Below are 20,340 nucleotides of genomic sequence, written 5' to 3'. Positions count from 1 at the left end.
CATGGGCTTGATCGGAAGGTCACCGTGGGAACATGTCGAGGAGGATCTTCAAGCGGCTGAACAAGGGAAGAAGATGAAGTTTCAAACCAAACAATAGACAGAGAGTAGATTAGTCTCGGGTTAGGTTGGGTTATTGCGGGTTCGGTTTCGGGTCAATCCAGCCCGAACCGGACAAGGTCCGAAAGAAAAAGGTTAAAAACACATGGCATAGCACGCATGATATCCTCTCCTTTGTAAAATGAATAGGATAAAACCTTCCCTCTTTCAAATGAGAATGCAACGAGGGAAATTTGATTTGTTTGATTCCATCCCGTTACACGACAAACATGAGTAGTTGGTGGGGAAAAAACAGTGGAAATCATAAAAGTAATTTAAAAATGTTGAAGCGTGGAGGATGAAGAAGAATCTGTTGGAAATGTGCATAGTAAGAAGCACCCACAAATCAAAAGTCCAATATCTAATACCTCACTCGTCTCGCGTTACCCTATACCCCGACACCATTATTTTCTTTTTGACTTGACTTGGGGTCCCCCATCTCTGCCCTGGCCTCTCTTCTTGAATTTCTCTTCCCACTACTACATACATACCCCTACTTACTTAAATCACGCTCTTTATTCTAAATGAATAAAATTTAACACGATACAACTACAGTACCGTATCGTATCTATCGCCTTGGGAGTTAATAATAGTACTAAGCATTAATAAATGCAGAAATTATTTTTTATATGGTCTCTTTGTTATGTGGTAAGTGGGTCTATTTATATATGGATAGATAGAGAATAGAGAATAGAGAATTAGAGATACTGTCAAGTGTCATCTTCCAAGAAAACCTCAGCATTATTGACCACTTGGCCATGGGCAGCTACCACCCTCCACTTTCAATAGAGCCAGTGGTGTTGCTGCTTTTGACGCTGCTCATGGTTCCAGTTTCAGTTACGGGAGTGGGCATCAACTATGGCACGCTGGGTAACAACCTTCCATCACCAAAGAAAGTAGCACAGCTTCTTCAGTCAACACTCATCGACAAGGTTAAGATCTATGACTCTAACCCTGAAATCCTCCAAGCTTTCTCCAACACCGCCATTGACCTCATTGTCTCCCTCGAGAACTCCCGCGTAGCCAACATCAGCTCTGACATCTCCGCTGCACACTCTTGGCTCTCCACCCGCATCCTCCCCTTCCTGCCCGCCACCTCCGTCGTCGCCATCGCCGTCGGCAACGAGTACCTCACCACCACCGTTGACAACAACGACGACCACCTCGACGCCAACGCATTGTTCAAAGCCATGCAGAATCTCCACTCCGTACTCGCCTCCCACGGCCTCGACCGCAAAATTAAGGTGACAACTCCGCACAGCATGGCGGTTCTCGCTTCTTCCTTCCCTCCTTCCTCCGCCACCTTCGCCATGAACCTCGTTCCAGTAATGACCGACATTGTTACCTTCTTAGCCGATACCGGTGCTCCCTTCATGATCAACGCTTACCCTTACTTCGCTTACAGAGACAACCCTACCTCCGTGAACCTCGACTACGCTCTTCTCGGTAACGCTTCCGGGGTTCACGATCCAAAAGGCTACGTCTACAGCAACATGCTGGACGCGCAGATGGATGCTGTGAGATCCGCCATTGATGCTCTAGGGTTTGGAAACAGAAGCTTGGAAATAACGGTTTCAGAGTCAGGTTGGCCTTCGAAGGGTGACAACGCTGCTACTCCTCAGAACGCGAAGATCTACAACACGAGGTTGATAGAACGCGCGCAGAGTAACAAAGGAACACCGATGAAGCCTAAGGACCGAATCGAGATCTTCGTGTTCGCACTGTTCAACGAGAACAAGAAGGAAGGTGACGAGAGTGAGAGAAACTTCGGGATTTTCAACGGGGATGGATCTAAAGTGTATGAGGTTGATTTGAGTTGTGAGTTTTGCAGCGGAACGACGTCGTTTGGGTTCAGCGAGAAAAATGGTTTAAGTGGTGGTGGTGGTGTCAGGGGTCCTTCGGTCTGGTGTGTTGCGAAGCCTCATGCGGATGATAAAGTTCTTCAGAGCGTTTTGGACTTTTGCTGTGGGCCCGGCGGTGTTGATTGTAGAGAGGTTTATGAAGGTGGTAACTGCTTTCAGCCAAACAAGCTTCTTGCTCACGCCTCCTTTGCTATGAATGCTTATTACCAGATGCATGGTAGAAACTACTGGAATTGCGACTTCAAGGGCACTGGCCTTGTTACCTTCAGCGACCCTAGTAAGCTCCTCTACTGATTTAGCTTATTAGTTCATGCATCTTCTTGATTAGTCCTAATTAATTCATTGTTTTTGTTAAGGTTATGGTGAGTGCCGGTATCCTCAACAGTAAGGACTATGGAAAAACACACCGAGGAGGACGAGGAGGAGCGCTCTGCCTTGCTATATGTTACTACTGTTATTAATTTATTGTCTTGTAGTAGTGGTTGACAGCTACTGCTTGTATTTATTTTTTATCATTATGATTTATGATTACTTTCTAAGTTGAAAAAGTAACCAATTTTTCTTCGTTCGCTGTTGGCAGTTGGCACTGTAAAAGTTTTCATTATTTCGTCCTTTGTGTCTGACGAAAATTTGCCTCCATCATAGCAACGATCCATTTATTTGGACACACCTAACGAAGATAGGCACGTGAACTTCTTCGGGACATTAGAAAAGTAAAAGAGAACAAAAGGCTTCAATTTGGGTTTTTAGGACGTTTTTTAATTGAAAAAATATTAGTAGACAATTAAAATATTAAACGATGTGAATAATAGATATATTGAATATTTAATTTATTAGATATTTGAATAATTATTTTAATATTAAAAATTAGGTGAGTAATTTAGAGTACAGTATATTTATTTAAATTGGATCCATTTTAAAATTTGTTGTTTCAAGAAAATTATTAGTTATCTAATATAATTTTTTTAATTTTAAAATGAAAATGAGAGTATAATAATGCAGTAGTTTATATCGAAAGTGAGTTTACAAACTGAAGGAGTGTGAAGGTTGGAGATTTTGATTTTGGTGTGTTCAGAATCAAATCGAGTGGGTAATCTTTAAGACATGAATCATATTAAAGTCACTAATGTTTAGAGGATATGGATTATTAAGTGTCTTTATTTGCCGAGTCTCTTTCCTTTATATCTAGGCCTCTTCGGATAGTATTATTTTTTAGTATTTAGTGTTTTTTAATTACATCTTTAACGTTTGGATTTGAGAGTTTTAGGATTTGCTACGCTACCATTGTGGTGCGTCTAATGGATTATCATAACGTCGGATTCTCATTTACTTATAATTTTGTTGCGTTATTATTTGTCAAGAATAGTGTCTTCAACTCAGATTTTTGGACTCTGACCTTTTGTCACGGGTATTTGAATTTATGAATTTAGTTTATTCTTCAATTTGGGACTCTGCTCTTTAGGCTGGGTTTGTTTTCAGATATAGGACAGAACATGACACTGGGATGAAGAATAGGATAGAAACACTAAAAATTATTGTTTGTGTATTGTGTTTGGATACGATGTATAAGACACTAATGTAATGTCAGTATTATGTTTGGATACACATAGACAAGACTAAAATATTATATGAAATGACTAAAATAACCATATGATTCCAAATTTTCTACATCAAGTACAAACTAATTTAATAAAAAATGAGAGTACGTAGGAGTACAGACAAAACTTGAAAAAACGTTTGAAGAGACCAAAAATTTTAATAAAAAAATATATAATAGTATTTATATTAAAATAAAAAATACAAATATATTTATTTTATTTTTAAATTTATTATTAATATGTAGAAATACATATGGTTAAGATTAATAAAAAAAAATAGATCTGAGTTTGATTAATAAAAAATTTTGTTTAGGTTAATATGCCAAATTAATTTTAAATAAAAAATTAGTTTTAAAAAAGAATCTGTTTTTACATGAAAAAAAATTAATTTTTGCACATAAAAATCTATTTTTATTTAGAAAATCAATTTTTTTTAATCTAAAGACTGATTTTTCTTTAAATTATATAAAATCAATTATATTTTATAAAGTATTTTTTAGCATTTTAAAAGATCAATTTTACTTTTAATAATATTTATTTTTCAAAAGTTTCAAGACTAATTATAGAAAAAATAAGAAGGGATAATAGTGGAATAATAAAAATATCTATGGATAAAAAAGGAAACAAAATTTATAAAAAAATTCGTGTCCACTCTTCCAAATTCCGTATCCATCATTGTCCTTCGTAAAAGAATGGACACAAAAATCTAAAAAATTGTCTCAAAGACAATGTGTTTCGTGTCCATGTGTTTGTTTTCAAACACATTTTAAACATGTACTGTCCATATCTATGTGTTCTGTCTCTGAAAACAAAGACTACCTTATGAACATTAAATAGTTTTCTTTAGTTTCTTTTGGGCGGTTATCATTTTTCTCATTTTGCGAATCGTAAACCCACTTTTAAATTCTCTCACCAGTAATAAGTGCAACTTTAACTTAAGTTTAAATGCAACATTTTCTTAAATTAAATAGCATTTATTCTATTTTATCTTTTACTTTTCACTCCATCTAACCCACTTTTAAATTCTCTCTCGAGTAATAAGTGCAACTTTAACTTAAGTTTAAATGCAACATTTTCTTAAATTAAATAGCATTTATTCTATTTTATCTTTTACTTTTCACTCCATCTAACTCATCAAATACAAACAGTCATCCTTTTTCTTTTTTTTTTTTTATATTTTTTTGTTTCTGCTTTGCTATGAGCAGTTTCGTTTTATTCTCTTCTATTTTCTGTGACACTTACTTGTTATGTAACATCCCTAGTTTTTTAAAATCCTGTTATGAATAAAATTATAATTTATTTTATTAATTTAATTTGTTTATTATTAGAAACTATTTTAATAAAAGTAATTGAATTGATTATAAGATAAATTGATTTTAAATCAATTAAGATTCTTATATAATTTTATTATAATTAAATATTTTTCATAATTTCAATAATTGAAAAATAAAAAAGACTTGTGCAGTTTAATTTAAGTACCTTTTATTATGAATAAGTTATGATCTATTATTAATTTGAATTCTTTATTTTTATAAAATAATTTATTAAGAGTAATTAAGAAAAAGTTATGAAAGTTTGGAAAGTTAAGGGACCTTAAAAGCATAAAAAAAATACATTTTCAAGAAAATAGAGATTGTGCTTACGCACACCCCTATCGTGCATACGCACACGTTGAAAAAGGTACGTCTGCGTATGCATACAATACGTCCGCGTACGCATACACAAAAATTGGGCCCATTTTGCGTACGCAGGAGTGTGGGACAGAGGCCACCATCCGCGTATGAGGCATGGGTCTGCGTACGCATGTATATGAGAATCCAGAAAAGTTAAGTTGCAGAAATTTCAGTTTTAGACCCCAAACTTTAAACGTTCATAAATTCCTCTACAAAAATTCAATTTTCTCAAACTTTATATAAATTTAAAGCTCTTTAAATCATCTTTAATTTAAAACAAATTTCAACCAATTTCAAAAACTGAAACTCAAGTTATGAATCATCGAGAGATTTCTTCTCCTCAATTTGCTGCTATCGTTTTAGATCGGAAGAGCTGCCTTCGACAGCAACAACTACGGTTGTGGCCGCGTTGGCGGTGGCAGTTGAAATTGGAGCCTTTTTGCCGTTGGAGATGACGAAGGAGGGAACAGGGATGGTAACGGTAAGGGCAGTGGATGAGGTACACGGAAAAGACTCGTTTTCTTCGCCGTCTGGCAAAACATCATCCTCATCGATGTCTTCCTTTCTTCGTCCTCTTGGGACTCCTCATCGTCTTTGTCCATGTCTTCTTCTAGAAAAATGGTGTCGTTTCGCTCTCTGCGAGAGAAAGAGAAAGAGAGAGTGAAAGGAGTTTAGTCGTAGAACAAAGTAGTGTCATTGTGGTGAGGTGAACTTCGTTGCGATATTTTCTGGGAATAGAGGAGTATATCTGTGAGATAGTGAGATGGTACATTTTGCAAAGGAGGTGGTGGTGGTTATGGAAAGAAGATGAGGAAGGAAGAAAAAAGTAGAGTAGTATTTACGAAATTATTAATAAAATTTTAATATTTAGTTATTTTTATCGAACAAAAACTCATTTTATATGGATATAATTTTAGTTTCAATTTTTCATAGTCAGTTTCGACAGTGTCAAAATCTTTCATGATTAAAAATAATTATTTTTTCCATATATAATTGTAATTATTTGTGTTTATTAAGAGATATCTTTAGTTTGATTTACCAATTATGTGTTACAACTCTTAAAAAACTATAATTTTGCCTTTAAACTTAGCCAAATAGCCACCTTTTGGTTCATCGAAAAATAAGAAGATAGAAAATCAAAGAACGTTTGGTTTGGTTTGTATTTTTATTTTTTGTTTTGTTTTATCTTTTCAGATTTTTGTGAAGAAAAACAAATTAATAAAAACAATAAAATTATCACAAAATTTTAAAAGTAGAAAATATCGAAAATAAAAACAAAAAGGACAAAGACAAATCAGGTTAGGAAATATACCTTTAACTGAGTTGTTCTTTTCTTTTCCCCTCGTTCTTTGTATTTTTATCCATTTAGTGTTCTTTGATTCTATTAGGAGAAAGTTGTTCAATAATAATAATAATGTGCAAATTAAATCTAATCTGTACAGCGGAATGTATTGTGCGTCAAAATGTTCTTTTGTGATGTGTTTCACAAAAAAGCAAAACAAAGACTAACACACTCATTTTCCATTCCACCATCCATGACACCTGATTTGTTTCAACCCTGTATTGAAGGATATGAAATTGTGGGTATAAACATTTGCAATGATATGAAATTTGTGATTTGTAGAACAATAACATAGCACAAGGGCTAGAGCAATAAATAATGAATAATGATAAAGCAGCAAAATCAAAAGGGTTATCTTCTTACAATTATCTGTTTGAGTTGGGTGTTAAATCAAACTGTATCCTCTTTGTGTGCCTCCCATCAAGTTGATGATCAGCAGCAGATCCTTCATCTCCATTCCTCTTTCTTCTCTCACTCCTTGGTGACTCTTCCTTCTCATCAATCAGTGACAGAAACCTTTGAAAACGACCAGAAATGGAGCTACCATTAGATGCAGCTTCAGGAGGAGGTGCATGCCACATCCGCACCATAATTTGCACAAAATGTATGACAAGAGCTATGAAGCAAGCCAAGCCACAAAGGAGGAACAGTCCCCAGAAGCTTTTCAACTGAAGCCTATCCGAATCAATCTCGGCATTATCTAAACTACAGCTGCTTCTTGTCATCCACTTATCATGAATCCGCTGCAGATCCCCTGTCTCCGAAAGTTGTAGAATAGCAGTTGACAAATCCACGGCTAATGGGGAGTCGCGAGGGAATGCCTAACAGAATTAGTTTCATGATAGAATTGGTTACTTGAAACACAAGCTAACTACAGATGCTTTAGAATCATATGCAAACATGATCAAAACAAAATGATTCTCATTTATAAGGGTATGTATGTATGTAATTATGTATACTTACAAAACCCCAGCCACTTCGGGTGAACTCCTGGCCTACAATTTTGAATGTGCATTGTGTTGATAAGAAGATTTCAATATATGGTCTTTCATCAACAATGGCACCAACACCTCCATTCTTAGAACCAAGTTGGAGTGCCTTAGCATATGCTTCTGGAGATCCTAGGCGAACGAGTCTATTTTCGGATATCCCGATGTCCTCAACCAAATAGTGCTCCGCGAATGAACCCACTTGGAATCCTATGTGTTCATTACTATTCTTTAAGCTATCTATTCCACTGATAGGGGAAGATAGCTGCTGCACAGTGAGTATGGATGTTAAACTTGCAGTGTAGCTGGAGTTTATGATCAACACTACAAACAGCCAGATCAGAACCACCAATCTGCCGAGAGTGCTCATGGTATTCTCTCCTGCTTATAAATGAAGTTGTCATAATGCACTCTTGTTAAACAAAACTAAATGAAGTTAAGAGTATCACTTACTATGGGAAAAGAAGAGAGTTGAAAGGCTAAACCTGCAAGAATCAAGAAAATAGTATGAGTTCAACTTGAGGAATAGTTGTTTCATTATTAGGTGTTATTCTACTGAGAAAGCAAAGTAAGACAGTGAATGAAATAACCAACCATAAAATTGTTATGAATTGTTGTTTTGGTGGGCCTCTGAACTCATCATTGATCCTGTGTTCCAGAATCCATACAACTATTCCAACGAAAAAGAAGAAACAAGCAGTCACAGTCCACATAAGTGGTGTGAATGGCCGAAGGAAAGACCATCCTCCAGAATTGATTTTCTTAAAAGGGGCCACCACAACTAGTCCAGATGCAGCATATGGCTGTGTGAAATCTACAATCTTTGTCCGATTCGTGATGATGGCAATGTCACCAACAGCACCATCAAAGTACTGTTCCAATAACATAAGAGTTAGCTGTGTAGCTAATAAAAGTTTAGAGGATCAGATTTATGATGCAGTACTTACACCTGTGGCAATTAAATTGACAAGTTGTGTGTAGCTTGGATTCTCGCGGCCACTTCCAAATGGGACAAAGTGGTATGGAACAGCATATGGTAACAAGTTCACAGCTGCAGTGAATACATCAATAGAGAAACCTTTAAACATATCAGTTCCCTGCACCGGCGAAACAAATTCGCGGAAACCAACTCGAACAGGCACACCAATTCTCAATTGCCTTCCATTATTTGGGAAAACCCATCCACGGGGTTTTGATAATGTATCTCCAGGCCATATGACACTATGAAGGTGCTGGTTTGCACTTGATTTATTAGCCGGCTTAGCATACAATGTCTCTGGAGGCACAATTGAGAGACCAGAATAGTTCGACCAGTAACCTACCCGATGAATGCCAGTTCCAACCACATTGATAACATCATATGCAGGACGAACAAGGCATCTGTCTGATGCAAATTTCACATGACCTGTTAATCCAAGAAAATCACTCTGCTCTATGTTCTTCAGCAGAAGTGTTCCATTGTCAAAAATGCTCATAGCATCAAGGTTAAGACCACCAGGCTTATCATCGCGCAAACTAGTGTAGTTGGTACACGAAACAATCCCACCCTGACTAAAGAATGCATCGAGAGCGTGCGCTAACAGAAAGACAGAATCATAAGCATAGAGACCATAGGAATGTAGCCCCAAAGAGCCGCCAGTTAACTTGTTCCATGTAGAGATAAATGATTTCTTTCTATCAGAATCGGGTGTATGTTGGCGCAAAACAAGTACTCCTTGAAGAATATCCATTGTTTCTGAAGGTAGAGAAGTAGAATCCAAGACAGATGACAGCCAATCCGTGGCTATCCAGACAAAGCCATTGGTTGTCATCCCAAGATAATGCGCCACATTGAAGACCATAAATCCAGAATCAGGATTTGTATGAAGAACAATGATCCGAGATTGCATCAGAGCCACTTGCACAAGCAAATTCGTGATCTCTCCCCGGTCAACTGATCCAGATTTGATTGCAGCCTTGTAGGATATTTTGCAGCGCCGAGCAGCCAGCTGATCATCCAACACAGAAACACCATTTCGTCCATAATCATCATCTAAATAGATGGCAATCACCTCCTTCCAACCATAATAGTCTATGATCTCCGCAACTGCAGTCATTTGATACAAATCACTCTGTGTTGTCCTCACAAAGAATGGGAACTGCAGGGAGGTAAGAGTAGGATCTGTGGCGGCAAACGACACCAGAGGAACTCGAAGCTCATTCGCAACATGGGATATGATGTGAGCTACAACAGAAGATTGGGGACCTATTATAGCAGCTACATCAGTCTCCATGAACCGCAAAGCTGGAATCAGTATAGTAATTACATCAGTAAATGTAAACAATTTAGGCAAACCAAGAAATGAAGAAAGAAAGCAGTTCCATAAATATAATGAAATTAGAATTAGAATAAATTACATTGAACCATGCCCATGAAACCACTACAATTGGAATCTTGCATTTGGAGGACAAGCTTTGTTCCATGAAGGATGCTGGTGTTGGCATTGACATCCTTCACTGCTTGCTCCATGGCAATTTTAGCCACTCTCCCAATTGTGGAATTGAAGGTGAAGATCGCCCCAATGTTCGCGACAGAAGGTCTTGAGGACGAGACATTTGCAGCAGCAGATACTCCCAAAAAGGGGAAGAACAACAACAACGGACAAAGAATAAAAAACAAATTCATCACATCCAAACACAGATCAATTCATGCCAAGAAATAATGTTTTTGCCTTGAATAACAATAATCCATTGCACCTGATTCTGAAGGAAAAAGCTACCATTATTACCATCTCATATAGGAAAAGCAGAACACAAAGGGAAACCTTGAACAGACCATCCAAATTCCAATTAAAAATACACAACAAAAATTTGCAAGTATAAACCAAAACTTAAGGTGTATGTTTTCTCACAGTGGGACAAGGATGGGGACCAGAAATCTAATCAGAACCAACCTTAACATCTTTTTTTAGTGAAAAAAGAAAAAACAAATGAGATTCACGTGTTAAACTAACAGAAAAGATAATAGAAGCAAAGTAAAACACTCAAGTTGCAGAAGGAACTCAATAACAGTAAGTTAGGAATGGAAAATGAAGCATAAATAAGGAAGAAAGGAATATAGTAAGTGATGGATTTAGAAGATCAGAGGAGGAAATGTTATCTTACCTGAAACTGTGGCTTGTGGTGCCAATCCGCTATCTGCCAATATTGGTAGAAGCTTGAAAATGAGAAGCAACAAGAAGGGATGGGAATCACGTGACTGTTGCAAACTGAAGGAAAGAGACATGAACTCAGCTTTCTCAATAATTAAAGTGTTACCACCACCACACCCACATGCAACCCGCTATTTCTTGGAAAATACCACCCAAATACACAATAATGCCTCAAATGGATGAATTTGGAGCTCCTTAATTTCTCATAATAACATCAAGCTTCAGTTGTCGTATACAGATACAATGAGTTTGCATAATGAAAGAAGACAAAGTAAGGGAAAAAAAGTGTGGTATAATGGTTACTGAGTTGGTGGGAATCAGGGGAATGCTTATCTCTTGATTGATTAAAGATTAAATATTAAATATTGTTGTTTGTTCATGCCATGTTTTTCCACTATTTTGCTACTTATATGCCCGTACGGAAATATAAAATCGACTGAAATTATATCGACTTTGTCTTTATATTATAGATTATGAGAGAAAATATTTATAAAAATTAAATTATTTTTTTAAAACAGTCTTAGAAAACTAACTAAAAAGTCAAAGTTACCGTAAATAAAAAATTAAATAATAAATTTTTTAATTATTATTTTTTTATAAAAAAGTATAATTTTTTATTAAAAATTAATTTTAATTTTTATATTTAATTAAATATTAAGTCTCTTATAAAAATAAAAATAATTAATTTTATATTTATTATTTAAAAATAATATTTTAAATATTAGTATAAAAAATTTATATTAATAGTTATAAAATTAACACAAAATTAAATTTTTTTAAGCAATTAAATTTTAATTCTAATTTTTAATTGCAACATTAATATTTTTCTAAATTATATGTAATAAAAATTTCAAAGAAGAGAAGTAAAAATACAAATTAAAAAGATAAACAATAAAAATTTAAAATTAAATAAAAAAATAAATATATATAATATTTTATGTTAATAATATTATAAAATATTTTTAATTATATTTAATTATAAATTTAATATCTTTTTATAATATTATAAATTCATTAAAATTATATTATTTTATTAATTTATTTTTAATAGAACAAAAATGTGAGGAGAGAGAGAGAGAGAGAGAGAGAGAATTTTAGAGAGAAAGATTTTATTTTAATTGTAATGAAAGAATATATTGTCACATATTTTGGTTTGTCAAATTAGTAATATAAAGTATAAATTATAAGTTATATATAGAGTGAGAAGAATAGAGAGAAATAGAGAAGGAGAGAGGTAGATAAGAGGATGGAGGAATGAAACTTATTAATTTTGAGGAGAAATATTTCATCTCAATTTTAATGAGTGTCATTGACATATTTTGGTTGTTAAATTAGTAATATAATATAATTATATTTTAATTATAATTAGAGAATGTCATGTTACACATTTTGATTGTTAAATTTGTAATTAGTCATTGATAATGATATATAAGAGAGGTAGAGTGAGTAAAAGAATAAACAAAATAGGAAAAAAAAAGAGAGGAGAGAATTCACAAATTTTAAAGAACGATTGATTCAATTACAATGAGAGAGTGTCATTGATAATAATACATAAGAGAAATAGAGTGAATGGAAAAATGAGATAAATAGAGAAAGAAAAATAGAGAAAGAGAGGACTCATTAATTTAAAAAAAATTAATTTTAAGAGTTAAGTACGATTTTGGTCCCTAAGGTATACGTTGAAATTTTTTTCATCCCCAACCCTTTTTTTTTCATACAAAATTGTCTCTAAAGTTTAACTTAGTTTTAAAATTGTCATTTTTACCAAAATTTTAAATTTCATTCCTAAATTACTCCTAACTAAAAAAATTATAAAATAAAAAAAGAAAACAGACGAAGGGAGAAAGAATGCGAAAGGGAAGAAGAAAGGGAGGGGGAAGAAGAAAAAGAAGGAGAAAGCGAAAAGGGAAGGGAAGAAGAAAGGGCACTTCCCGCTCCGGCATGGTCTTCTCCCTCAGTTCCTCTCTCCCAAGCTCGTTGTATTTGTCGTTCTTCTTTTTTGTGAACTCAACAGCGGTAGTTTGGCAACGGCGTTAGAAGTTCGGCGATGGCTTTCTCCCGAACTCGCTGTCTTCCTCGTCCTTCTTCTTGGTAAACTCAACAGCAGCGGTTTGGCAACGGTGTTAGAAGCCTGAAAATGGTGCAGCGGCCCCCTTCTCCTTCTCCGATCTGTTCTCCCTTTCTCGCTCATGCTCTCTCGACTCCCTCACAGTGTTCGACGGCAACTGCTCCGCGCCGCTGCTCCTCCTAGGGTTTCAATTCTGCTTCTCTTTCTGAGTTGATCACAATGTTTCTGATTCTAATTTTGTTAATATATTGTTTTCAATTTTGATTCTGATTCTAATTTTATTAATCCATTGTTAATCACATTGTTTCCAATTCTGATTTTGTTAATCCATTGTTCTTTTGTTTTTATTTCTTCTACTTCTGTTTTTGATGTTTCAGATTTTGCTTATATTTGAGTTGCTATTTCTGTTTTTAATTTTGCTTCTACATCTGTTTTCAATTTTATTTTTATTCTATTTCTTCTGCTTCTGATGATGCTTCTATTTCTATTTCTGTTTTCTTATGTCTATTATATTGTTTCTGCTTTATTATTGTTGTTGCTGAAGAAGAAGGAAAAGAAGAAGAGATGATATTGTGATGGAGGAGAAGAATGGAAATTGAGTATTTTAGTGAGGAAGGAGGAGGGTATTTTGGTCCGAATAATGATTTTAAAATTAAGTTAAATCTTAGAGATGATTTTGTAGGCCAAAAAAAGGCGGGAGACAAAAACAATTTTGGACCAATACCTTAGGAACTAAAATCGTACTTAACCCTAATTTTAATTACAATAACGGAATAACATATGATATATTTTAGTTGTAAAATTAATTAAACACGAGCATTCTTAATTTATTGTGTCAATCAAAACAACTAAGGCTGCACACAGATTGGATCGGATCGAATATGAGTAAAATTTTGATCCGATCCACACTAAACTCATTGGATCAAATCGAATCTTATATCCACACTTTTTATGTTCAGATTCGATCTGATCCTATCTGAACATTTGCAGATTGGATATCGGTTATATCCGGTCAAAAAAATAAAAAATAAAAAATATACTTAAAAATTTGAAAATTAAAAAGTATATATATTAATATCGAATTATAAAATAAAAAAATACAATACCAAAGAAACATCTAGAATTTAAAAAAAAAATAGTATAACAATCATAACTCATCACCAGCAGTTTCAATGTTTCATAAGACTTAGATACTAAATGAACCAAACCCTAACAACATCTAAATTTAAAAAAAAAAAAAACAAGAGAGACACACAACTCCAGAAATTACAGAGATCAAAATGTATTCTTATTTTTTAAAAAGAAAACAAAATTTCTATCAAAGTATCAAAAGAAGAAGAAGAAAATATATAGAACTAGAGCAATCAAATAGAAACAAAAAAGAAGTAAAATAGTAACTAAAACGCCTAACAAAAACAGAACAACGATGAAGACGAAATCCACAAAGAACAAAACCGAGCACAAACAACACAAACGAGGGAAAGAAAAACAACAAAAAAGATCAGAATGCCGCCGAAAAAGAGAAATAGCTTTAATTTCAAATTATAAATAAATTTATACTAAAATTTTATTTTTATATATTGTTTGTTCTTATTGTTAAATTTTTTTAGATCTATCGCGGCTAAAAGCTAAGGTAGTTATGTAAAAAAAGTTTCCTTAACTACACACTTTAGTTAGTTAATACTTAAATACTAATTATTAGCTGTGTATTGATTACAATGATTAGTAGTTACTAACTGCTTTGCTTTCCAAAGTTCCTTTTCTTGATCATTGGATAAAGAAAAATTAGTTTGTTATTTGACAATCAGCAAACCCATCCTTGCTAATGGACTTGGTTTATCTTTCACAGCAATGGCATACATTTATGGGAAATTCCTTTGCTTAGGTACTGTAATATGAACTAACAATTTTTACATAAATAGCTTAGGCGAACTTATTTTATCTCTTCTATTTAAAAAATTAATTTTAAAATAAAAGAAATTATTACTTTTATTTTTAATTTTATGAAAAATATTTTTTATTTTTTATTAAAATATTGACTCTTTACCTCTATTTTCAATTTTTCACGTAATATTTTATCTTAAAAATACTAGTCTTTTATTATTTTTACACAATATTTTATCTACTAGAAATGTTGGTTTTTCATTTTTTTTAATAGAGTCATTTTTTATTTTGTAATATTTTTCCTTTTTTTATGTATCTCTTTATGTATAAAGTATTTGTTCGATTTTTTTATGTTTTTCTCAACAAATTCATAAAAATGATAAGTCTGGAAAAAAAAATTTAAAACAGATTGGAATGAACAAAATACTATTATATTCATAGAAAATATTTAAAGAAGAGAGAATTTTTTATTTTTATAAATTAAATAAATATAATAATTAACACGTTTATTTGGATATGTTTTAATGCATGTCACTACTTTATTGATATATAATATGAAATTTTTTTACTTAAATTATATTTTAAATTTTTATGTACTCCAATGCAACAAATAAAATTTATATGTAAAAAAACAAAAAGATTAAGTGAACTTTGAAAGCACGTTAACATATTTATATGAACAGTTTATTTTTTCTATTATTTGAAACATTCCATTTTTAATAGTTTGGTCAAATTAAAGTATTAATATTTTTTATTATTTTAAAAAATTATATTAAATTATTTATAAATGCATATATTTTATTTACAGTATAAATGAGATATACAAAAATTGAAAAATTACGTATATCTCGTTTTACATACAAAATTATCTCGTTTACACAGAAAGATATTTATTTTGGTAATTATTATATTTATTTAATTTATAAAAATAAAAAACCCAAAAAAGAGATAGTGATTGAAAATAGACAAAACACATTTTAATAAAGTTGGTTAGATAAATTTAAAAACAAAATTTTTGAAAAAAATTGATTTAAATTATGAATATAAACAATTTAAAAACAAGTGGAATTAGATTAGTAAAATCAATATTTAATGTTACAAATTTTTTATTATTATTATTATTTTAATATCTATTTTTTATAAAAAAGTATAGTTTTTAATTATTTATTTAAATATTATAACTTTAAAATAAATATTTTATAATTAAAAATTTAAATATAAAATAATTTATTTATAAATTATTATTAATATAAAATTTTATATTTTAATTTTTTTAAATTTATTTAAGAAATTTATTCATATTAGGCCTAGATGAGATACGGTTATTTCGGAATAAAGAGAGGATGGCCTTTCCTTTTACTATTACTGCAGACTATGGCCTTTGCAGCTTTGCTACAAAGTGGAATATGAAATAATATCCATGAGGCACTTCTCACAAGAAAAGAATAAAGTTTAACATTACAATTACAATATTAAATAATTTTTGGAGGCATGTGATTTATTTTGGTTCGTCTTACGGACTCTGATTTGCATACAATAATTGTGAATTTGTGATCCATCTGAGTCACTCTTGTTGATTCATAAAAAAAAAATATTGTTTCATTGACCTTTTTAATATAATTTGTGAAATAATATGGTAAGAAATACATGTATTATATTATTAATAAAATTAGATGTCCAAATTTTTTTAAATTCAAATATTTAATTAAATTATAATATTTTTTTTACTTACGCACTATTATTTTTTTTAGTTTTTGTTTATGTTATTTTTTGAACAATATAATCATTATCGCTGTTGTCATCGTCTTATTCTTTTAACGTTATTTTTTTCTTTTTTTTTAATGCTACATAGCTGTTGTGATAAGAACAAGCAACGTGGATGTCCATTCCCATGTAAAATTTATATTTTCAAAAGAGAATGAAGAGTAAATGCATGTTAAAAATAAAGACCCCATGCATGTATAAATAGGAGGTGTTGTACGAGTCTTGTAATACAGCAATAAAAATCCTCTTCCTCTCTTTATACTTTCTCCTCCCCTTAATACGCTTCTAATATATAAAAGTAGTAAATATATAAGTTTCTATTATATTGTGATAAGTAATAAGAAATCTATTCCCTCTTTATGTTACAATCAAATACTCTTCTCCTTATATTCCTACTACAATTCTTTCTCTTCTTTTATTTTATAAGTATTTTAAATTCTATTTTCTATTACTCTTTACATATAATATTAATAGCAATATTAACCATCTTTATTATATTGAGATAGTATCAAATGCAAATCTCTCTCTTTATTTTTAATACTTTTTCTTATCTTTGTATATATACACAATACAACATATAATATTATTATATATATATAATAATTATTGAGCTAATTATATTAATAATAGAGTCTTCTATTTATACATCTTTATTTTATATATCCTTTATTTTACAACACGTTATCAGCACGAGACTCTGATCAAATTTTTAGGAAGACTCAGGTAATATTTTCATTATGTCGAAGCTCTCTCATCTTGAATTCAATGCTCTTGATATATCTGGAAACAATTATTTATCATGGATATTAGATGCTGAAATCCATCTTGATTCAATGGATCTTGGAGATACCATTAAAGCTGAAAATAATGCATCCCAGAAGGATAAAGCTAAAGCCATGATTTTTCTCCGTCGTCATCTTGACGAAGGATTGAAAAATGAATATCTTACATTAAAAGATCCTGCAGATCTTTGGAAAGACCTTGAAGAAAGGTACAATCATCAGAAAACGGTGATACTTCCTCAAGCCCGGTATGAATGGACGCATTTGCGTTTACAAGATTTTAAATCTATAAATGAATATAATTCTGCAATGTTTCGAATCACCTCACGAATGAAATTGTGTGGGGAAAAAATAACTGATCATGATATGTTGGAGAAAACTTTCTCAACCTTCCATGCCTCGAATGTGCTCCTGCAGCAGCAGTATCGAGAGAAAGGGTTTAAAAAATATTCTGAGTTAATTTCTTGCCTTCTTGTTGCCGAACGCAACAATGAGTTGTTATTAAAAAATCATGAAGCGCGCCCAGCTGGCGCCGCCCCATTTCCTGAAGTAAATGCGGCAAATCATTACCCCAGAAGAGGTAAATGGCAAGCTTTTAATAACAAGAAAAATTATGGAAGGAAAAAGAATTATGTTCAAAAGAGAGGATCTCACCAGAAGTGGGACAAAGAAAGGAATATCGGGCAGAATAAATCAACCGAGGAGAAGTGTTTCCGTTGTGGTGGAAAGGGCCATTGGTCACGTACCTGTCGTACCCCAAGGCACCTAGTCGATCTTTACCAGGCATCTTTGAAAAAGAACGACAAAGGAAAGGAAACAAATTTTGTTTCAAATGATGCTGAGAACTCCACCACTCATTATGATGTATCTGATTTCTTTGAGGATCCTGAAGGAAATATTGGTCATTTGATCAATGATGGAATAGTTTAATATGTGGGATTGTGAAGTATATATGTAAATAAATAATGTAAAGAACTTATTGTTAAGTTGTATTTTCTATGTATTTAAGTTTCAAATGTGATGTACATAAATAATGAAATATTAATATGAATTTTGAAATTATTAAATGTGTCAAATTTTAAAATAAAATTTCAGTATATGACATTATCTTATGTACAGTGTTTCTTAGAAAAATAATTCTGATCAAGTATTCAATTTAACTGTGTATACTACTCATTTTATTATTTGTTTTTGAAGAGAATGGCAAGGATATGTAATGAAGATGTATGCCTTGCGGATAGTGCAAGTTCGCACACTATTCTCAAAAGTGATATATATTTTACCCATCTTGTGCCAAAAGAGGAATATGTTAATACTATTATTGGCTCAGGCAATGTGATAGAAGGCTCCGGAAGAGCTGTAATTTTGTTTCCTGGAGGAACAAAATTTATAATAAATAATGCACTATTATCTACCAAGTCTCTGAGGAACTTGTTGAGTTTCAAAGATATTCGCCGAAATGGATATCATGTTGAGACGATGAATGAGGGAAATCATGAGTATTTATGTATCATAACTCATGATTCAAATAAGAAAGTTATATTAGAAAAATTACCCTCACTTTCATCTGGGTTGTATTATACCAAGATTAGTGCAATTGAATCACATGCCGTTGTAAACCAGAAGTTTACTAGCTCAAATGAGTTCATAACTTGGCACGACCGATTAGGTCATCCGGGAACAACCATGATGAGGAGAATTATTGAAAATTCTCATGAACATTCACTAAAGAACCAGAAGATTCTTAAAACTAGTGAATTTTGTTGTGCTGCATGTTCTCAGGGAAAGTTAATTTTAAGGCCATCACCAGTAAAGATTGGATTTGAGTCTCCTGAATTCCTAGAAAGGATTCAAGGTGATATATGTGGACCTATTCATCCACCATGTGGATCTTTTAGATATTTTATGGTCCTAATAGACGCATCTTCGAGATGGTCACATGTGTGCTTATTATCTTCTCGCAACCTGGCGTTTGCGAGATTATTGGCTCAAATTATTCGATTAAAAGCACAATTTCCAGAAAATCCAATTAAAGCAATTCGTCTTGATAATGCTGGTGAATTTACTTCCCAAGCTTTTGATGCTTATTGTATGGCTAATGGAATAAGTGTTGAACATCCAGTAGCCTATGTTCACACACAAAATGGGTTAGCAGAATCACTTATTAAGCGCCTCCAATTAATCGCTAGACCTTTGCTTATGAGAACAAATCTCCCAACCTCGGTTTGGGGGCATGCTATTTTACATGCCGCAGCACTTATTCGTTTGAGGCCAACGAGTTATCATCAATTCTCTCCTATGCAATTAGCTTTTGGCCAGCAGCCAAATGTTTCCCATTTAAGAATATTTGGGTGTGCAATATATGTTCCCATTGCACCACCTAATCGCACCAAAATGGGACCCCAAAGAAAATTGGGGATATATGTTGGATATGATTCTCCCTCTATAGTGAGGTATCTTGAGATACAAACTGGTGATGTGTTTAAAGCCCGATTTGCGGATTGTCATTTTGATGAATCAAAATTTTCAACATTAGGGGGAGAGAATAAGCTTCCTGAAAAGGAACTTAATTGGAATGCATCATCGTTGATGCATTTAGATCCTCGATCAGGGCAATGTGAACTAGAAGTTCAAAAGATTATACATTTGCAAAGAATAGCAAATGAATTGCCTGATGCATTTTCCGATACAAAGAGGATAACCAAATCTTATATACCAGCGGAAAATGCCTCAATTCGAATTGACGTCCCAGTAGGACAAGTAGCCACTGAAGCAAATTCACGCCAGAAGCGTGGCAGGGCGGAAAATGCCCCAATTCGAATTGATGTCCCAGTAAGACAAATAGCCACGGAAGCAAATACACGCCAGAAGCGTGGCAGGCCTGTCGGTTCCAAAGATAAAAATCCTCGAAAGAGAAAAGAGGTAAATACGATTCCTGTTGAAAAAGACATAGTAAAGATACCGGCAGTTGTCCAAAATTCTGATATAACGCCAGAAGACGTTCAGGTACCTGAAAATTGTGAAAATGATGAGATCTCAATAAATTATGTCTTTACAGGAGAGAAATGGGACCGAAATAAGACAATTGTCA

At 32.8% G+C, this 20,340-nt stretch overlaps 2 protein-coding genes across 5 annotated transcripts; one reads left to right on the top strand and one right to left on the bottom strand.

The window, feature by feature from the left end:
- Nucleotides 1-777: 777 nt before the first annotated feature.
- LOC130944878 (glucan endo-1,3-beta-glucosidase 12-like) lies at nt 778-2,522 on the top strand. The gene is made up of 2 exons (XM_057873454.1): nt 778-2,235; nt 2,315-2,522. The coding sequence occupies exons 1-2, from the start codon at nt 855-857 to the stop codon at nt 2,344-2,346; spliced, it is 1,413 nt and encodes a 470-aa protein (XP_057729437.1). The 5' UTR covers nt 778-854; the 3' UTR covers nt 2,347-2,522.
- A 2,930-nt stretch (nt 2,523-5,452) lies between these two features.
- LOC130944594 (glutamate receptor 3.3) lies at nt 5,453-11,058 on the bottom strand. Of its 4 annotated transcripts, XR_009072075.1 has the most exons (9): nt 10,705-10,864; nt 9,958-10,302; nt 8,508-9,844; nt 8,155-8,432; nt 8,014-8,045; nt 7,535-7,941; nt 6,935-7,392; nt 6,542-6,787; nt 5,453-5,865 (listed from the first exon to the last, which is right to left on the bottom strand). XR_009072075.1 is itself a non-coding variant. In XM_057872981.1 (7 exons), the coding sequence occupies exons 1-6, from the start codon at nt 10,223-10,225 to the stop codon at nt 6,937-6,939; spliced, it is 2,778 nt and encodes a 925-aa protein (XP_057728964.1). In that variant the 5' UTR covers nt 10,226-10,698; the 3' UTR covers nt 5,453-5,865; nt 6,935-6,936. The 4 variants fall into 4 exon arrangements, 2 of the variants coding, with proteins under 2 accessions (XP_057728964.1, XP_057728965.1); XR_009072076.1 differs by lacking the exon at nt 9,958-10,302 and having other exon boundaries at nt 10,705-11,058; XM_057872981.1 differs by lacking the exons at nt 6,542-6,787; nt 10,705-10,864 and having other exon boundaries at nt 9,958-10,698.
- Nucleotides 11,059-20,340: the final 9,282 nt, after the last annotated feature.

This window comes from Arachis stenosperma, chromosome 8 (assembly GCF_014773155.1).
Source record: "Arachis stenosperma cultivar V10309 chromosome 8, arast.V10309.gnm1.PFL2, whole genome shotgun sequence".
NCBI lineage: Eukaryota > Viridiplantae > Streptophyta > Magnoliopsida > Fabales > Fabaceae > Arachis > Arachis stenosperma.
Note: the sequence above shows the minus strand (reverse complement) of the source record. Positions and strands in the feature narration are given on the sequence as shown.